General features: G+C 53.8%; 2 protein-coding genes across 2 annotated transcripts in view; one reads left to right on the top strand and one right to left on the bottom strand.

Moving 5' to 3' along the window:
* PSMC4 (proteasome 26S subunit, ATPase 4) overlaps positions 1-20,738 on the bottom strand; it is a 227,474-nt gene that overhangs the window by 101,140 nt on the left and 105,596 nt on the right. The window lies entirely within an intron of this gene.
* FCGBP (Fc gamma binding protein) overlaps positions 1-20,738 on the top strand; it is a 94,903-nt gene that overhangs the window by 58,844 nt on the left and 15,321 nt on the right. Inside the window, 10 exon segments of the mRNA XM_050769390.1 lie at positions 2,815-3,152; positions 4,454-5,027; positions 5,413-6,029; positions 6,762-7,305; positions 8,858-9,450; positions 12,356-12,947; positions 13,065-13,264; positions 15,441-15,582; positions 19,316-19,488; positions 19,491-19,655. Of these exon segments, the coding sequence (XP_050625347.1) occupies positions 2,815-3,152; positions 4,454-5,027; positions 5,413-6,029; positions 6,762-7,305; positions 8,858-9,450; positions 12,356-12,947; positions 13,065-13,264; positions 15,441-15,582; positions 19,316-19,488; positions 19,491-19,655 (3,938 nt within the window).

Below are 20,738 nucleotides of genomic sequence, written 5' to 3'. Positions count from 1 at the left end.
ACATTGGATATGGGGACCCCTCTCAAGTGGGAGATCAGGATTTCTAGGGGTATAGTCTCCCATGTGGGAACCCCCCCAGACTAAATCTAGGACACAGAGCCACCCCCAGGGCTCATTTCTTAGGGTGAAGAGCAGAGAACCCTCCTCCCCGTATGGATAAGATAATAGGAGCTCCAGCACCAACCTGTCGGGGTAAGACTCTCAGGGTGGTGAGAAGGACAATGGGACTCCCAGGAATGGGGGGTATATCACTCAGCATCCAGTCGAGAGACAGAAAGCACACAGCCATTTGAATGAGGAAAGTTCAATTAAAGAATCATTTACTTATTAATAGGAGATTAACTATTAAAAGACAAAGAGGGCCTGGTACGGTGGCTCACACACCCAGCACTTAGGGAAGATCGCTTGAGGCCAGGAGTTCGAGACCAGCCTGGACAACATAGCGAGACACCCGTCTCCACAAAAAATTTAAACGTAGCCAGGCGTGGTGATGCATGCCTGTGGTCCCAGCTATTCAGGAGGCTGAGTTGGGAGGATCACTTGAGCCCAGGAGTTCAAGGCTGCAGTGAGCTATGATTGCACCACTGCCCTCCAGCCTGGGCAAGGTGGCAAGACCTTGTCTGTTTACACACAAACAAATAAATAGAAATAAGAAATGGTAAAGAGAACACTAAAGAATACCACCAAAGCAGACAGAGGAAGTAGCCCCCACTTCTAGGGCTAAGGTAGAGGCCTCATGGAAGGGAGAAATCGGCCCCTCCTCTTCAAGGAGGGGAGAATCAGCCCCAAGGCTGAGTCCAGTCCTACTGCAGCTGTAGCCCACTGGGTGGCACAGAGGTTTCTGCAGGCTGGAGTTGGCAAGAAGGAAACCTCTCACTGGGAAGCCAGCTGGGACCAGTGGCACTCACTGACTGTGGCCACACACCCTGGCCAGAGCTGGAAGGGCCAAACCAGCTGGAAGCCAGACCAGGAGCCCCTCCCTGCTGCAGTGACTCTCCAGCGCCCTCTGTTGACAAAGCTTAACTCTGCGGGTGCATCTGAAGCTGAGAAGCGGTACACTGGTAACAGGCACAGGAGGAAGGAGACATTTGAAGACTGGCTTCTCCTACACAGGGATTCCACAAGCTGGGGTCACAGATGTACTAACCGTAGGAACAGGGTCCTGGACACAGAAGTCCTCCAGGACAGGGCCTCAGCAGTGAGACACCCTCAAGGCTACTGGCTTGAATATAGCAACCCTCCGGGGTGGAGTTTTGCGCTGAGGGAGGCCCAGGCCATGAGACTTAGCTAGTTAGGGCCTCAGACGTTTCAAATCATGCTGAGACCCCTGGCAGTGAGCTCTTGCCAGAAGATCACCCAGGGCCCTAGTCTAGGGCACAGAGGCTGCCAGGACCTAGAGAAATTGGAGACCAATTGCTATCAAATGTGGAGACGTCCAGAGGGCTAAGGTCTCAGGCATGGGGGACCCTGAGGCCTAGATCTTTTTTTATTTTTTATTTTTTTTAAAGATAAGGTCTTATTCTGTCACCCAGGCTGGAGTGTAGTGTAGGTTACTGCGCCTCGATTTCCTGGGCTCAAACAATCCTCCTGCCTCAGCCTCCTGAGTAGCGGGGGACTACAGGCACACACCACCATGCCTGCCTTATTTATTAATTGTTCTGTAGAAAAGGGGTCTTGCCATGTTGTCCAGGCTGCTCTCAAACTCCAGGGCTCAAGTGATCCTCCCACCTCAGCCTCTTAAAGTGCTGGGATTACAGGCCTGAGCCACCACACCTGGCCTGGGGCCCAGGCCTTGAACAGAGAGAACTGTAGTGCTGGGATCTCAGACATGAATGCTCTCAGGGCAGGCACTGCAGACACAAGGCCCCCTGGGGCACAGATCTCAACTTGGGTCAAGTGCACCTTTTCTCTAAAGGGCTAGATGGTAAATGTTGAAGCTTGCAGGCCATACCTTCTCGATCACAGCTACTCACTCTGCCATGGTGGCGTGAAAGCAGCCGTAGACTATGTAAGTGAAGAGGGTGAGGTTCCTATAAAACTTAAAATAGAAGAACAGGCTGAAATCTCAAGCAAGGACCCCAGGGAAACTGCATCGTAAACACAGGCCCAGAGCCTTGGTCTTACGTGCATGGACTCCACAACCTCAGTCTCACACAGCAAATGGCAGGGCCTCAGTCTTAGAGGTGTAGGGGGACTCTAGGGCCGGGGTCTTGGCTGTCAGGGACCTCTGGGACCCGGGTCTCAGGTATGGGAACTTTGACACCCGAGACTTAGACACAGTCCACCATGGGGCCTCAGTGTCAGACGTGCGGGACTCCCTGGGGCTGGTCTTGAAAATAGCAGGCTGGGTGTGGTGGCTCATGCCTGTAATCCCAGCACTCTGGGAGGCCAAGGTTGGCTGATCACTTGATGTCAGGAGCTCAAGACTAGCCTGGACAACATGGTGAAACCCTGTCTCTACTAAAAATACAAAAATCAGCCAAGCATGGTGGTAGGCACCTGTAATCCCAGCTACTCAGGAGGCTGAGTCAGGAGAATCGCTTGAACCTGGGAGGCAGAGGTTGCAGTAAACCGAGATTGCACCATTGCTCTCCAGCCTGGGTGACAGAGAAAGACTCCATCTCAAAAAACCAACAAAACAAAACCAAATACAAAAGCAAACTATAGCACCTGGGTCCTAGACATGAGGACTCTGGAATCTGGTCTTGCCTGCGGTAACCCTCAGATCCCTGGCACAGACTGGGGTAGATGTGGAGGCAGCGGCCATCCTTTACAATGGGCAGCCTCTCAAAGTCCTCCCTCTTCTGTCCCCAGACCCGTGCGACGGTGTGACATGCCGGCCACAGGAGACGTGCAAGGAGCAGGGTGGCCAGGGCGTGTGCGTGCCCAACTATGAGGCCACGTGCTGGCTGTGGGGCGACCCACACTACCACTCCTTCGACGGCCGGGCGTTTGACTTCCAGGGCACCTGTAACTATGTGCTGGCAACAACTGGCTGCCCGGGGGTCAACACCCAGGGCCTGACGCCCTTCACCGTCACCACCAAGAACGAGAACCGGGGCAACCCTGCTGTGTCCTACGTGAGAGTCGTCACTGTGGCTGCCCTGGGCACCAACATCTCCATCCACAAGGGCGAGATCGGCAAAGTCCGGGTATGTGTGGCAGGATGGTCCCCTGAGGTCCCCGGGAGGACAGGAGGGATCCTGACGACCACAGTTAGCAGCTCAAGGCTCTTTGTCTTCACCTGGGCCTGAAACAAAATGTCAACAAAAAGAATAATTCCAGCAAAAATATCTCCCCGTTCCTGGGAATTAAACAAGCCTAGCTCCTTGCTAAGGGCTTTAACCTAGGACCTCAGCATTTGCTTTTTTTAGAGATCTGGGTTTGAATCCAGCCTCTCCTCCTTATGAGCTAGGTGATGCTGTGCAGTTCACTTGATAGGCCTCAGTTTCCTCATCTGTGAAGTGGGCATCATATCAGGGCCTGTCCCACAGCAAGGTGGTGCATGTCACATGCTAAGCTCAGAGTCTAGTCCAGGTGAACACTCGTTTGAGTGTCTGTGAGGGAACAAGTGAGAGGCCCAGAGACCAGGACATGGAGAGAAAAATACGGAGATTGGGTTGGGCATGGGGGCTCACACCTGTAATCCCAGTACTCTGGGAGACCAAGGCAGGTCGATCACCTGAGGTCAGTAGTTCAAGACCAGCCTGGCCAATATGGTGAAACCCTCATCTCTCTAAAAATACAAAAATTAGCTGGGTGTAGTGGCGCTACTCTAATACCAGCTACTCTGGAGGCCGAGGCAGGAGAATCATTTGAACCCTGGAGGCGGAGGTTGCAAGAGCCAAGATTTTGACACTGTACTTCAGCCTGGACAACAGAGCGAGTATCCATCCCCCGCCACCAAAAAAAAAAAAAAATATATATATATATATATATATGGTGAGATCACAGGAGAGAGATGGGCTGTCCTTTCTGCCCAGGGAAATGGAGATAGAGCTTAATGGTAGCTCACAGACAGACAGACAGAGAGATGGAACAGAGTAGGCGGTAAATAAATGATGGTGAGTGAGTGGAAGAGACACACAGAGATTGAGGGAGGGAGGGAGGAAGGGAAGAGGAGGGAGAGACAGACAGAGAGAGAGAGAGAGAGACGACCAAGTGATAGAGACTTAGGTGAAGACAGAGGGAGAGAGACACAGAGAGACAGAGAGACAGACGGGGAGGGAGGTAGAGATCAAGGGAGAAGATTAGAAAGAGTAAAGTGAGGTTTCATTCCCCAAGACCTGGGCCAGAACAAATGTCCACACTGTGTCCGATGACAATCCAACTATCAGAGGAAGGCCTTGGCCCCTCCCAGCCCCCGGTAGGGTGAGAGAGAGGGAGGCAGAGGGCCAGAGCTGGGGCCATAACACCTCCAGTGACCCGTTTGACTTCTTCCTCCTTCCCCAAGGTGAACGGTGTGCTGACAGCGTTGCCTGTCTCCGAGGCCAATGGGCGGATTTCAGTGACCCACGGTGCATCCAAGGCACTGCTGGTGGCTGACTTTGGACTGCAAGTCAGCTATGACTGGAATTGGCGGGTAGATGTGACGCTGCCCAGCAGCTATCATGGCGCAGTGTGCGGGCTCTGTGGTAACATGGACCGCAACCCCAGCAATGACCAGGCCTTCCCTAATGGCACCCTGGCTCCCTCCATACCCATCTGGGGCGGCAGCTGGCGAGTCCCAGGCTGGGACCCACTGTGTTGGGACATATGTCCAGGATCCTGCCCAACGTGCCCTGAGGACAAGCTGGAACAGTACGAGGGCCCTGGCTTTTGCGGACCCCTGGTCCCTGGCGCAGGGGGCCCCTTCGCCACCTGCCATGCTCATGTGCCACCTGAGAGCTTCTTCAAGGGCTGTGTCCTGGACGTCTGCATGGGTGGTGGGGCCCACGACATTCTTTGCAAGGCACTGGCTTCCTACGTGGCCGCCTGCCAGGCCGCTGGGGTTGTCATCGAAGACTGGCGGGCACAGGTCGGCTGTGGTGAGTGTCGGGGTAGCAGAGGCGGGGCTGGGGTCACGTTCCCGTCTCTTCGGGGCTAGTTTGGTTTCACTCTGGTCCTCCTGGGTCTCTTTGTTTGCTTTTCTCTCTGTTTGTCTCTCTGTCTCTTGGTGCTCGTCTCTGCCTCGCTTTGCTTGTCTCTGTTTGTTTCTCATTCTGTCTCCCTCAGTTTCTTCTTGGGTCTCCTGGTCTCTTGCTTTCTCCCATTTGTTTCTCTGTGTTCTCTGTCTCTGTGTCGCGTGCTCTGTCTCTCCCTTTCTGTCTGCTCCCTATTGTCGCTGTCTGTCTCCTCCCACCCTGTCCTGTGACCCCACGCTAACACCCTTCTCTCTGTTTCTCTCCTTCCTGCTCCTTCATCTGCCCACAGAGATCACCTGCCCAGAAAACAGCCACTATGAGGTCTGCGGCCCACCCTGCCCGGCCAGCTGTCCGTCCCCTGCGCCCCCTGCGACCCCAGCCGTATGCGAGGGTCCCTGTGTGGAGGGCTGCCAGTGCGACGCGGGTTTCGTGCTAAGTGCTGACCGCTGTGTTCCCCTAAACAACGGCTGCGGCTGCTGGGCCAACGGCACCTACCACGAGGCGGGCAGTGAGTTTTGGGCTGATGGCACCTGTTCCCACAGGTGCCGCTGCGGGCCTGGGGGCGGCTCGCTGGTCTGCACACCTGCCAGCTGTGGGCTGGGTGAAGTGTGTGGCCTCCTGCCATCCGGCCAGCACGGCTGCCAGCCCGTCAGCACAGCTGAGTGCCAGGCCTGGGGTGACCCCCATTACGTCACTCTGGATGGGCACCGATTCGATTTCCAAGGCAACTGCGAGTACCTGCTGAGTGCACCCTGCCACGGACCACCCTCCGGGGCTGCGAACTTCACTGTCACTGTAGCCAATGAGCACCGGGGCAGCCAGGCTGTCAGCTACACCCGCAGTGTCACCCTGCAAATCTACAACCACAGCCTGACACTGAGTGCCCGCTGGCCCCGGCAGCTACAGGTGAGGAGGGCTGTGGGCCAGACAGAAGCGGGTGCCAGCTCTGGGGTTGCCTGAGATGGTAAGGGCTTCACCATTCCCCTGGGCGGGCACCTTCCACAGCTTAGCTGGGGCATGATGGAAGGGTCAGAGGATAGGCCTGGGAGCCTGATGGCTTGGCACCGCGGCTTCTTCCTCTCTGAGCCTACTGTATTCCTCCGAAAACTGGTCTAAGAAAAGTACCTGTTGTAGAGAAGGATGAGGAGTCAGTGACATGTGCCTATAGAGGCTCTTTTTTTTTTCTTTTTTTTTTTCTTTCTTGCTTTTCTTTCTCTCTTTTTTTTTTCTTAGCCTGACCCTGTTGCCCAGGCTGGAGTGCAGTGACAGGATTAGGGTTCACTGCAGTCTGGAACTCCTGGGTTCAATCGATCCTCCCACCTTGGCCCCGGCCTCCCCAGTGGCCGGGACTAAAGGCGCCGCGACCACACTGGCTAATTTTTCATTTTTTTTTGTAGAGATGCAGGTCTCACTATGTTGCCCAAGCTGGTCTGAACTTCTGGCCTCAAGCCATCCTCCCATCTCGGCCTTCCAAAGTACTGGGATTGTAGGCTGCGCCACCAGGCCCGGCCTATAGATGCTCATTATTATTTTCAGAGGGGAGGTGACATGCTCAGGGTCCCACAGCTAGTAGGTGGTGGGGCCAGGATTCAAAACCGTGTTCGCTCTGCTTACCGCTCCCCCAACCCCCGCCCGCAGGTGGACGGCGTGTTCGTGGCTCTGCCCTTCCATCTGGATTCGCTGCTGCACGCACACCTGAGCGGCGCCGACGTAGTGGTGACCACAACCTCAGGGCTCTCGCTGACTTTCGATGGGGACAGCTTCGTGCGCCTGCGCGTGCCGGCGGCGTACGCGGGCGCCCTCTGTGGCTTATGCGGGAACTACAACCAGGACCCCGCAGATGACCTGAAGGCTGTGGACGGGAAGCCTGCTGGATGGCAGGTGGGCGGCGCCCCGGGCTGCGGAGAATGTGTGTCTGGGCCATGCCCATCGCAGTGCACCCCAGAGCAGCAGGAGTCCTTCGGCGGCCCGGACGCCTGCGGCGTGATCTCCGCCACCAACGGCTCGCTGGCGCCCTGCCACGGCCTTGTGCCACCCACGCAGTACTTCCAGGGCTGCTTGCTGGACGCCTGCCAAGTTCAGGGCCATCCTGGAGGCCTCTGTCCTGCAGTGGCCGCCTACGTGGCAGCTTGTCAGGCCGCTGGGGCCCAGCTCGGCGAGTGGAGGCGGCCGGACTTCTGTCGTAAGTACTGCTCCGTGCATGGTCCCCATAGTAGGGTCTCTCCCTGCCCTTCCTTTCCAGGACTGTAAGACAGCAGCCCCTTCCTCCTCCATGGGGCTCAGGGGCCACCTTCCTTCCTCTGAGCTGGGTATCTCCTGTCAGGAAACACCTTGGCTCTCACACACTGAAATGCCCCAAGTCAGGTACTGCAGTGAGAGAGAGTCAGTTAGAAACAAGTATTGAGAGTCTGGCCGCGGTGGCTCACGCCTATAATCCCAGCACTTTGGGAGGCCGAGGCAGGCAGATCACCTGAGGTCAGGAATTCGAGACTAGCCCAGTCAACATAGTGATACCCCCATCCCTACTAAAAGTACAAAATTCATCCAGGTGTGGTGGCGGGCACCTGTAATCCCAGCTAATAGGGAAGCTGAGGCAGGAGAATCACTTGAACCCAGGAGGCAGAGGTTGCAGTGAGCCGAGATCGCGCCGGTGCACTCCAGCCTGGGTAACAGAGACTCCATCTCAAAAAAAAAAAAAAAAAAAAAAAACCAGAAAGAAACAAACACCTAGTCAGAAACCCGGGGTCTAGGACACTCTTGTGGATTGGTGATCCATGTTCTCAGACATCCAAGGCATGTAGATTGGGATGACTGACCCTGCCTCAGTCACATAGCAGGGTACCCTTGGTTAGGAAGACCTAGTGAGTTACAACTGGTCACAGGGCCCTGGTCTGTTGCACACACTGAAATACACCTAGCCACACAGAATTAGTCGCATGCCTTCAGTGGTATCTGCTTAGATTTTATACTAACTGGTCAGATACACTCAGAAAGAATCAGGATCCTGACATAGCCCTGGGCAGATCCACACAGATGCATAGTTGGATAGTCCTAGGCGGTTCCCTTCAAGCAGGTCTCCTGGTCACAGGTATCCTGCCAACTTCACCCAGGCACAGCCTTAGACCATGTCACACGGACTCTGGGAGATGCTCCAGGTCAGACACCCACAGCTGGGTGCCCTCGGGCAGAGTCATACCCTGAGATACATGTGGCCCCATACCCCAGTCACATTCACACCCTGAGATACCCGTAGTCGGTTCTGATCTTGCATAACCCGAATAGATAAGAGTGATCCATTTCACCCAGGTAATCCTGGCTGACATAGTGAGACCCCATCTCTACAAAAAATCATAATAAATAGCCGGATGTAGTGGCTCACCCCTGTAGTCCCAGCCAATCGGGAGGCTGAGGCCAGAGGATCGCTTGAGGTGGAGGTGGAGGCTGCAGCAAGCTGTGATTGGGCCTCTGCACTCCAGCCTGAGATAGAGTGACAGCCTGTCTCAAAAAAATATCAGGCAAGCAGAATCATTTGATCTTTAGAAATATTTGGTCAGAGAGACGTGGGCATGTCCCCTCCCATTGCAGGTCCCACACTGAGTCCCCCAGTTAGATGTCCTGGATCACATGTGCATACCCAGAGACAGCCAGGTTGACCTGAGGAGTTTTCCCACTGAGGGCCTCCCCAGACCCCGACTCGAATGCCTACATGGCTCATGCCCACCTTGTCTCCACAGCCTTCCAGTGTCCTGCCCACAGCCACTACAAGCTCTGTGGTGACTCCTGCCCCGTGAGCTGCCCGAGCGTCTCGGCTCCCGAGGGCTGTGAGTCGGCGTGCCGTGAAGGCTGTGTCTGCGATGCTGGCTTCGTGCTCAGTGGTGACACCTGTGTACCTGTGGGCCAGTGTGGCTGCCTCCACGATGACCGCTACTACCCGCTGGGCCAGACCTTCTACCCTGGCCCCGGGTGTGATTCCCTTTGCCACTGCCGGGAGGGCGGCCTGGTGTCCTGTCAACCCTCCAGCTGCGGCCCACATGAGACCTGCCGGCCATCCGGTGGCAGCTTGGGCTGTGTGGCCGTGGGCTCTGCCACCTGCCAGGCGTCAGGAGACCCCCACTACACCACCTTCGATGGCCGCCGCTTCGACTTCATGGGCACCTGCGTGTATGTGCTGGCTCAGACCTGCGGCACCCGGCCTGGCCTGCATCGGTTTGCCGTCCTGCAGGAGAACGTGGCCTGGGGTAATGGGAGAGTCAGTGTGACCAGGGTGATCACGGTCCAGGTGGGAAACTTCACCCTGCGGCTGGAGCAGAGACAGTGGAAGGTCACGGTGAGAACAGATGGGGAGCAGGGGGTGAGGGGCCTGTGGGTGGGTGGGGCACTGGCAGTGCTCAGCCCAGCAGTTGGGGGCACAGAGATGAGAGTGCATGTGTGAGGCCTGGGGTCCCTGAGGACAGAAAATGCCAATCAGAACCCAGAGTGGGAAGCCAATGAGGGAGGTGTCCTCAGGGACTTGGGAGCTGCTCCCCCTACTCTGTCCCCTCTGTCTCCACCCTCTCTTCACCTCCATGCATTGACTTTTCTCTCCAAATCTCTCCCACCCTCTCCTCCCTTCCTCCCCATCCTCTCCCCACCTCAATCCTGGATTCTGTCCTACTCACCTCCCTATTCTGCCACTCATTGGCAGGACGTGGTGCCATCAGAGGTTGAGAAAGCCCCAGGCTGGAGAAGCTTCATGGACGGGGACAATCTGTGGGTGACACTATCACCCCCTTAACAACAACAACAGCAGCTGTAGTTTCTATACAGCTGACTGCAGACCTTTTGGCTGCCAGGCACTTCATGTCCATGGTGTCTGTATGTGTGCACCAGGAGCTGCAGGCACTATGACGTGCTTTATTTTTCAGAGTGGGGTAGCCCATCACTGGCCATAGTACCCCAGCAAAGGTGGAGCTTGAACCCCGTGCTACTCTGCAGAACTTTTCTTACCAAGAAGATCTGGTCTCCTATGGAGACTGGCATCTCAGTTACGGTGGAGGGGTTTCCCCCGAGAACCCACTGAAACACACACACGCAGCTGTTTCTCTGGTAGCAGTATTGGCGAAGGTGCTGATACATTACTGACTTAATTTGGTGAACTGGATAGGCATGACTTTTTTTTCTTTCTTTCTTTCTTTCTTTTTTTTCTTTTTGAGACAGAGTCTCTCTTTGTCACCCAGGCTAGAGTGCAGTGGCGCCATCTCTGCTCACTGCCACCTCTGCCTCCTTGGTTCAAGTGATTCTGCTGCCTCAGTCTCCAGAGTAGCTGGGATCACACGTGTGCAACACTACACTCAGCAAATTTTTGTATTTTTAGTGGAGACGAGGTTTCGCCATGTTGGCCAGACTGGTCTCAAACTCCTGACCTCAGTGATATGCCGGCCTCAGCCTCCCAAAGTGCTGGGATTAGCGGCATAAGCCACTGTGCCCAGCTGACACGCATGACTTGATTGAGTATATTGCCTAATGTTTTCCAAGCTCCTAGAATAGCCCCTGACATACAGTGCCTAAACACATAAGAATTGTTGGTGTTCTTGTTAGCTGCTTCTTACTGAATTCCCCAGCTTCCCTACACATGTGGGAGCTCTTATTACCCCCAGTTTACAGCTGAGGAAACTGAGGCAAGGGTAAGTCAGTAGCCCTTACCCGCCCCCCAGCCCTGCTTGGGAAGTGTGGCAGTTGACCATGTTTTTAGGAGACTCAGCCAGGAGCATATCTTTCTCCTGCCTTCTCCTGTGATTCTTCGCATTTCCAAAAGAATCCAGTGTGCACTGTCTGTGATAAGGAAGGGTGAGCAAATGTGTTAATCAGGGGTTGATTTATTTATTTAAATTTTTAGAGACAGGGTCTTGCTCTCTCATCGAGGCTGGAGTGCAGTGGTGTGATCCTAGCTCCCTGTAGCCTTGAACTCCTGGTCTCAAGCAATCCTACCACTTCTGCCTCCTGAGTGGCTGGGACTACAGGCATGCACCACCATGCCCAGTTAATTTGTTTTATTTTGTAGAGACAGGATCTCGATATGTTGCCCAGACTGACCTTGAACTCCTGGGCTCCAGTGATCTTCCCGCCTTAGAGTCTCAAAGTGCTGGGATCATAGACATGAGCCACTGTGCCCCGTCCAGGGGTGGATTTAGGAGGCTTTGTTGGTGCCTAGTAACCTTAAACTGAAACCACTGGTCCTCAGCTCATAGGTTTGAGTTCATTTCCCCAAGAATTTAGTCTAACTTTCCACCCGCTGATGCTTTAAAGCAAAAACCTGTGGTGTCCGTTTACTCTTCAGAAGAAAAACCTCCATTCATAGCTGCTAGTAACGGCAGATGCTCCTGAAGCATGCATGCTATGCCAGCCATGTTTCTCAGCACTTTACAGACATTAATTCATCTGAGGCTGACAATTCCGTGGGGCAAACACCTTATTTTCGCCTGAAAGATGAGGAAAGAGAAAAACAGGGAGAGGTGACTCTCTTGCCCAAGGTCACAAAGAGGGTAAGGGGGAAACTGTTTGAACTCGGGCAAGTGGCTCTGGGGGCGATCATTGCTTATTAATGCCTGCATCGAGTGGTACATAAAGGATAGCTGGAGGCTTGTTACTTCCTTGAGACATGTATTCGATTCCCGTGGCTGCCATAACGATTATCACAAGCTTCGTGGCTTAAAACAGTACATGTACTTTCCCACAGTCCTGGATGCCAGAAGTTCAACATCAGGGTGTCGGCAGAGCTGCACCGTCTCCAAAGGCACTGGTTGGGGGATCTTGCTTTCCGTTTCCAGCTCTGGAGGCTCCAGGTTCTCTGGGCTTGTGACAACACCATTCTAATCTGTGCCTTCATCTTCATGTGACCTTTTCTTGTGTGTCTGTGTCTTTTTCTCTCTGGCTCTTATAAGGACACTTGTCATTGATTTAGGGCCCAGCTTAATCCAGGACAATCTCATGTTGAGATTATTATCCTATTACATCTGCAAGAACTTTATTCCAAGTAAGCTCACATTATGGGATTCTGGGTGAATATGTCTTTTGGGGACCACCATTCAATGCAATATCAGACCCTATTATTATATCCATTTCATAAATACGAAACTGAGGGCCTAAGAGGTGAGGACACACAGATCTTCAGCATCAGGCATGGGCTTGAACTAGGGTCTGACCCCACTCAAAGTTTACTTTCTGAAGCGTGGCCTGCCTCTCTCGCCTCCCAGGTGAACGGTGTGGACATGAAGCTGCCCGTGGTGCTGGCCAACGGCCAGATCCGAGCCTCCCAGCATGGTTCAGACGTTGTGATTGAGACCGACTTCGGCCTGCGTGTGGCCTACGACCTTGTGTACTATGTGCGGGTCACCATCCCCGGAAACTACTACCAGCTGATGTGCGGCCTGTGTGGGAACTACAACGGCGACCCCAAGGATGACTTCCAGAAGCCCAACGGCTCACAGGCAGGCAACGCCAATGACTTCGGCAACTCCTGGGAGGAGGCGGTACCTGGCTCTCCCTGCCTGCCGCCGCCCACCTGCCCGCCAGGGAGCGAGGGCTGTGACACCAGCAAGTGTCCTCCCGAGCAGGAGAAGAAGTATGAGAAGGAGGAGTTCTGTGGGCTCCTCTCCAGCGCCACAGGGCCGCTGGCTTCCTGCCACAAGCTGGTGGATCCCCAGGGTCCCTTGCAAGATTGCGTCTTTGATCTCTGCCTGGGTGGTGGGAACCTGAGCATTCTCTGCAGCAACATCCATGCCTATGTGAGTGCTTGCCAGGCGGCTGGAGGCCACGTGAAGCCCTGGAGGACGGAAACTTTCTGTCGTGAGTGAGGGAGAGCCAGAGGGGCAGGGAGGGGAGAGGTTGAAGCACAGAAGGGTAGACCCTGGGCCTTGCAGCCCCTCCCTCCTCAGGGCTCTGACGGGCACCCCTTCCTTGCAGCCATGAAGTGCCCAGCGAACAGCCACTACGAGCTCTGCGCGGACACCTGCTCCCTGGGCTGCGCGGCTCTCAGTGCCCCTCTGCAGTGCCCAGATGGGTGTGCTGAAGGCTGCCAGTGTGACGCCGGCTTCCTCTACAACGGTGAAGCCTGCGTGCCCATCCAGCAGTGTGGCTGTTACCACAATGGTGTCTACTATGAGGTAGGAACCTAGTCATCTGGGGCAGAATATGGGGCCTCACCCCTCCCACTCCTCATCAGCCCCACAGCCTACTTGGTCTCTTATTTATTCTTTTTGAGTCAAGGTCTCACTCTGTCACCCAGGATAGAGTGTAGTGGTACCGTCATAGCTCACTGCAGCCCCAAGTTCCTTGGCTCAAGCAATCCTTCACCTCCCCTTCCAAGTACCTGGACTATAGGCGTGCACCACCAAGCCCAGCGAGTTTTTAATTTTCTTGTGGAGACATAGACATGGGGGTGTCTCATTATGTTGCTCAGGCTGGTTGTGAACTCCAGGCCTCAAGCCATACTCCCGCCTTGGCCACCCAAAGTGCTGGGATTAATGGCATGAGCCACCATGCCTGACCCATTCAGCCACCTTTTTTTTTTTTTTTTTTAAGACATAGTCTTGCTCTGTTGCCCAGGCTGGAGTGCAACCTCTGACTCTTGCCTGGGTTCAGGTTCACTGCAACCTCGGAGTCCCAGGTTGAAGCAATTCTCTTGTCTCAGCCTCCTGAGTAGCTAGGAGAGCAGGCGTGGGCCACTATGCCCGGCTAATTTTTTGGTTTTTGGTAGAGATGGGGTTTTGCCATATTGGCCAGGCTGCTCTCAAACTCCTGACCTCAAATGATTCTCCTGCCTTGGCCTCCCAAAGTGTGAACATTACAGGCGTGAACCACCACAGTTAGTCCACTCACTCTCTTGAATGTCTCTTGTGCCCACTTCTTTCCCCTTCCCCATGGCTCTCCCTTGGTCCAGCTGGTCCTCTCCCACCTGGGTCCCTCCAGGCTCCTACCTTTGCTCCCTCTGGTCCACCCTCCACATGGCAGTGGTAAAATTCTTTCTAAATATCACCATGGACTCTGAAGCTTTAAACCCTCCCCTGACTCCCCAGGTGAAGTTGTGGCTTTGCCTTCCAGGTCTGGAAAAAGGGAGCCTTTCTGACCACAAAGACAAGATTTTCATCTGTTACACCAGCTGCTAACACCCTCTGCTTCCCTCTCCCACTGTCTCCCTGTTGGTCCTTCTTCTTTGACTGGAGCATGTATTTGTCTAATGCCTGACTCCCTTGCAGGACTGTGAGCTCTCCGCGGGGTGGGACCCTCTCTCTGTTGTTCCCCTCACGTAAATAATAGTAATAATAACAAAAATTGTAGATAGTGCTTTCTATGTATCTTGTAATGTTTTAAGTGCTATGTGTGCATATTTTTATACATACATTACATATCTAAAAACTTTTTATTCTGAAAATTTTCAAACATGCGAAAATTAAGAGAATAGTGGAAGAACTGTCCATGTACTTACCCATTACTTAGCTTCAAAAATAAGCCACATTCTCCCAGTCTTGTTTGATGTCTACCCCCCGTATCTCTCCTATCTGAATGTTTTAAAGGAAGACTTTTTTTTTTTTTTTTTTCTTGAGATGGAGTTTCGCTCTGTCACTCAGGCTAGAGTGCAGTGGCGAGGTTTCGCTTCACTACAAGCTCCGCCTCCTGAGTTCACTCCATTCTCCTGCCTCAGTTTCCCGAGTAGCTGGGACTACAGGCGCCCGCCACCACACCTGCCTAATTTTTTGCATTTTTAGTAGAGACTAGGTTTCACCATGTTAGCCAGGATGGTCTCAGTCTTCTGACCTCGAGATCCACCCGCCTCGGCCTCCCAAAGTGCTGGGATTACAAGCATGAGCCACCGCGTCCAGCCTACCCTTTTCATTTTATCTGAATTTTACATGTGTTATTAACTCAGTTATACTTCCATAGGCAGGCGCTACTATTTTCTGCAATGTACACATCAGGAAACTGAGCCATAAAGCGGTGAAGTAACTTGCTCAGAGTCACAGAATTTGGAAACAGCAGAAACGAACTTCAAGCTCAGGCGATCTGCCCTTAGTTACTATGTCACACCATTTCTCCTACAGCAGAGATTGAGCGGATATTTTGGAATGAATGAGTTGATGAATAAAAGTGAATGAACAAATGTACAAATGAATGACGGCCCCAAACCCATGCTGTGCCTCAGCTTCACAGACAGGGGGCCATCCTGCTGAGAGATGTCCCTTGTCTGTGATGTCTGCAAACCCCTCTGTGCCCAGAATGCCAGAGATATGAGAGTCGGCTCCCACCCATGGTGTCTGATGGCCGTGCCCTCTCTCCCCACAGCCGGAGCAGACAGTCCTCATTGACGACTGTCGGCAGCAGTGTACATGCCATGTGCGTAAAGGCGTGGTGTGCCAGGAACACAGCTGCCAGCCGGGGCAGGTGTGCCAGACCTCCGGAGGCGTCCTGAGCTGCATCACCAAAGGTGCTGGGCTGGGCTGGGACTGGGGCTGATGTGACTATGGATGGAGTACAGGGACTCTGGGGCCGAGGGTGATGTGACTGGGGTGTACATGGCGAGAGGTGCACAGGACTAATGATTGAGGTCGCAGACCTGGAGACCCCTGGGCTGGGTTTCACAGGGCCAGGGCCACCTACTGTGGGAGGCAGGGACCCTTAGGGAAAATCCAGGCTGTGGGGACCCTCAGAGGTTTCTCAGGGTTGATGTCAGAGACCCTCGGTATAAGGCAGGGACAGGCGCGCGTTTGCTGATACGGGCTACATGGTAAATGTTTCAGCTTGCAGGCTGTATGGTCTCGTTCCAACTACTCACTCTGCCACTGTGGCATGAAAGCAGCTGTAGACTATATAAGTGAAGAGGTGAGGCTCCTGTAAGAATTTAGAATACAAGAGCAGCAGCCTAGGGGGCCATGGTGAGCTGACCACTGGTGCGTGGAATTAGGCCTGGGGTTCAGACACTAGCACCAAAGGGCAGGGGAGAGACTGGAATCCCAGGGACAGGGACAGAGAGCAGAGTTCTGAGTTTGAGGCACAGAGACCCCACCAAGGCAGAACATTGGATATGGGGACCCCTCTCAAGTGGGAGATAAGGATTTCTAGGGATATAGTCTCTGATGTGGGAACCCCCCCAGACTAAATCTGGGACACAGAGCCACCCCCAGGGCTCATTTCTTAGGACGACGAGCAGAGAACCCTCCTCCCCACATGGATAAGATAATAGGAGCTCCAGCACCAAGGTGTAGGGCTAAGACTCTCAGGGTGGTGAGCAGGACAATGGGACTCCCAGGAACAGGCGGTATATCACTCAGCATCCAGTCGAGAGACAGAAAGCACACAGCCATTTGAATGAGGAAAGTTCAATTAAAGAATCATTTACTTATTAATAGGAGATTAACTATTAAAAGGCAAAGAGGGCCGGGCGCGGTGGCTCAAGCCTGTAATCCCAGCACTTTGGGAGGCCGAGACGGGCGGATCACGAGCTCAGGAGATCGAGACCATCCTGGCTAACACGGTGAAACCCCGTCTCTACTAAAAAATACAAAAAACTAGCCGGGCGAGGTGGCGGGCGCCTGTAGTCCCAGCTACTCGGGAGTCTGAGGCAGGAGAATGGCCTAAACCCGGGAGGCGGAGCTTGCAGTGAGCTGAGATCCGGCCACTGCACCCCAGCCTGGGTGACAGAGCGAAATTCTGTCTCAATAAAAAAAAAAAAAAAAAAAAAAAAAAGGCAAAGAGGGCCTGGTACGGTGGCTCACACACCCAGCACTTTGGGAAGATCGCTTGAGGCCAGGAATTCAAGACCAGCCTGGGCAACATAGCGAGACACCCGTCTCCACAAAAAATTTAAACGTAGCCAGGCGTGGTGATGCATGCCTGTGGTCCCAGCTATTCAGGAGGCTGAGTTGGGAGGATCACTTGAGCCCAGGAGTTCGAGGCTACAGTGAGCTATGATTGTACCACTGCCCTCCAGCCTGGGCAAGGCAGCAAGACCTTGTCTGTTTACACACAAACAAATAAATAGAAATAAGAAACGGTAAAGAGAACACTAAAGAATACCACCAAAGCAGACAGAGGAAGTAGCCCCCACTTCTAGGGCTACGGTAGAGGCCTCATGGAAGGGAGAAATTGGCCCCTCCTCTTCAAGGAGGGGAGAATCAGCCCCAAGGCTGAGTCCAGTCCTAGTGCAGCTGTAGCCCACTGGGTGGCACAGAGGTTTCTGCAGGCTGGAGCTGGCAAGAAGGAAACCCCTCACTGGGAAGCCAGCTGGGACCAGTGGCACTTGCTGACTGTGGCCACACACCCTGGCCAGAGCTGGAAGGGCCAAACCAGCTGGAAGCCAGACCAGGAGCCCCTCCCTGCTGCAGTGACTCTCCAGCGCCCTCTGTTGACAAAGCTTAACTCCGCGGGTGCATCTGAAGCTGAGAGGCGGTACATTGGTAACAGGCACAGGAGGAAGGAGAAATTTGAAGACTGGCTTCTCCCACACAGGGATTCCACAAGCTGGCTCACAGATGTAGTAACTGTAGGAACAGGGTCTTGGACACAGAAGCCCGCCAGGACAGGGCCTCAGCAGTGAGACACCCTCAAGGCTACTGGCTTGAATATAGCCATCCTCCGGGGTGGAGTTTTGCACTGAGGGAGGCCCAGGCCATGAGACTTAGCTAGTTAGGGCCTCAGACGTTTCAAATCATGCTGAGACCCCTGGCACTGAGCACTTGCCAGAAGATCACCCAGGGCCCTAGTCTAGGGCACAGAGGCCACCAGGACCTAGAGAAATTGGAGACCAATTGCTATCAAATGTGGAGACGTCCAGAGGGCTGAGGTCTCAGGCATGGGGGACTCTGAGGCCTAGATCTTTTTTTATTTTTTATTTTTTTTATTTTTTTGAGATAAGGTCTTACTCTGTCACCCAGGCTGGAGTGTAGTGTAGGTTACTGTGCCTCGATTTCCTGGGCTCAAACAATCCTCCTGCCTCAGCCTCCTGAGTAGCGGCGGACTACAGGCACACACCACCATGCCTGCCTGATTTATTAATTGTTCTGTAGAAACGGGGTCTTGCCATGTTGTCCAGGCTGCTCTCAAACTCCAGGGCTCAAGCGATCCTCCCACCTCAGCCTCTTAAAGTGCTGGGATTACAGGCCTGAGCCACCACACCTGGCCTGGGGCCCAGGCCTTGAACAGAGAGAACTGTAGTGCTGGGATCTCAGACATGAATGCTCTCAGGGCAGGCACTGCAGACACAAGGACCCCTGGGGCACAGATATCAACTTGGGTCAAGTGCACCTTTTCTCTAAAGGGCTAGATGGTAAATGTTGAAGCTTGCAGGCTATACCTTCTCGATCACAGCTACTCACTCTGCCATGGTGGCGTGAAAGCAGCCGTAGACTATGTAAGTGAAGAGGATGAGGTTCCTATAAAACTTAAAATAGAAGAACAGGCTGAAATCTCAAGCGAGGACACCATGGAAACTGCATCCTAAACACAACCCAAGCCTTGGTGTTAGGTCTCCAAAACCTCATGGACTCCACAACCTCAGTCTCACACAGCAAATGACAGGGCCTCAGTCTTAGGGGTAGGGGGACTCTAGGGCCTGGGTCTTGGCTGTAGGGACCTCTGGGACCCGGGTCTCAGGTATGGGAACTTTGACACCCGAGACTTAGACACAGTCCACCATGGGGCCTCAGTGTCAGACGTGTGGGACTCCCAGGGGCCGGTCTTGAAAACAGCAGGCTGGGCATGGTGGCTCATGCCTGTAATCCCAGCACTCTGGGAGGCCAAGGTTGGCTGATCACTTGATGTCAGGAGCTCGAGACTAGCCTGGACAACATGGTGAAACCCTGTCTCTACTAAAAATACAAAAATCAGCCAAGCATGGTGGCGGGCACCTGTAATCCCAGCTACTCAGGAGGCTGAGTCAGGAGAATCGCTTGAGCTCGGGAGGCAGAGGTTGCAGTGAGCCGGGGTTGCACCACTGCTCTCCAGCCTGGGTGACAGAGAAAGACTCCATCTCAAAAAACCAACAAAACAAAACCAAATACAAAAGCAAACTATAGCACCTGGGTCCTAGACATGAGGACTCTGGAATCCGGTCTTGCCTGCGGTAACCCTCAGATCCCTGGCACAGACTGGGGTAGATGTGGAGGCAGCGGCCATCCTTTACAATGGGCAGCCTCTCAAGGTCCTCCCTCTTCTGTCCCCAGACCCGTGCGACGGTGTGACATGCCGGCCACAGGAGACGTGCAAGGAGCAGGGTGGCCAGGGCGTGTGCGTGCCCAACTATGAGGCCACGTGCTGGCTGTGGGGCGACCCACACTACCACTCCTTCGACGGCCGGGCGTTTGACTTCCAGGGCACCTGTAACTATGTGCTGGCAAAACAACTGGCTGCCCGGGGGTCAACACCCAGGGCCTGACGCCCTTCACCGTCACCACCAAGAACGAGAACCGGGGCAACCCTGCTGTGTCCTACGTGAGAGTCGTCACTGTGGCTGCCCTGGGCACCAACATCTCCATCCACAAGGGCGAGATCGGCAAAGTCCGGGTATGTGTGGCAGGATGGTCCCCTGAGGTCCCCGGGAGGACAGGAGGGATCCTGACGACCACAGTTAGCAGCTCAAGGCTCTTTGTCTTCACCTGGGCCTGAAACAAAATGTCAACAAAAAGAATAATTCCAGCAAAAATATCACCCCGTTCCTGGGAATCAGACAAGCCTAGCCCCTTGCTAAGGGCTTTAACCTAGGACCTCGGCATTTGCCTTTTTTACAGACCTGGGTTTGAATCCAGCCTCTCCTCCTTATGAGCTAGGTGATGCTGTGCAGTTCACTTGGTAGGCCTCAGTTTCCTCATCTGTGAAGTGGGCAGGGCCTGTCCCACAGCAAGGTGGTGCATGTCACATGCTGAGCTCAGAGTCTAGTCCAGGTGAACACTCGTTTGAGTGTCTGTGAGGGAATAAGTGAGAGGCCCAGAGATCAGGACATGGAGAGAAATATAGGGGATTGGGCTGGGCATGGGGGCTCACACCTGTAATCCCTGCACTCTGGGAGGCCGAGGTAGGTGGATCAACTGAGGTCAGTAGTTCAAGACCAGCCTGGCCAATATGGTGAAACCCTCGTCTACTAAAAATACAAAAATTAGCTGAGTACTGGCGCTACTGTAATCCCAGCTACTCTGGAGGCCGAGGCAGGAGAATCACTTGAACCTGGGAGGCGGAGGTTGCAAGAGCCAAGATTTTGACACTGTACTTCAGCCTGGACAACAGAGCGATTATCCATGCCCCCCCCCCAAAAAAAGAAATATATATATATATAGTGAGATCACAGGAGAGAGATGGGCTGTCCTTTCTGCCCAGGGAAATGGAGACAGAGCTTAATGGTAGCTCACAGACAGACAGACAGAGAGATGGAACAGAGTAGGCGGTAAATAAATGATAGTGAGTGAGTGGAAGAGACACACAGAGAATGAGGGAGGGAGGGAGGAAGGGAAGAGGAGGGAGAGACAGACAGAGAGAGAGAGAGAGAGAGACGACCAAGTGATAGAGACTTAGGTGAAGACAGAGGGAGAGAGACAGAGAGACAGACGGGGAGGGAGGTAGAGATCAAGGGAGAAGATTAGAAAGAGTAAAGTG

The sequence above is a fragment of the Macaca thibetana genome, chromosome 19, assembly GCF_024542745.1.
Source record: "Macaca thibetana thibetana isolate TM-01 chromosome 19, ASM2454274v1, whole genome shotgun sequence".
In the NCBI taxonomy this organism is placed as follows: domain Eukaryota; kingdom Metazoa; phylum Chordata; class Mammalia; order Primates; family Cercopithecidae; genus Macaca; species Macaca thibetana.
This window is presented reverse-complemented; position numbering and strand designations above follow the sequence as displayed.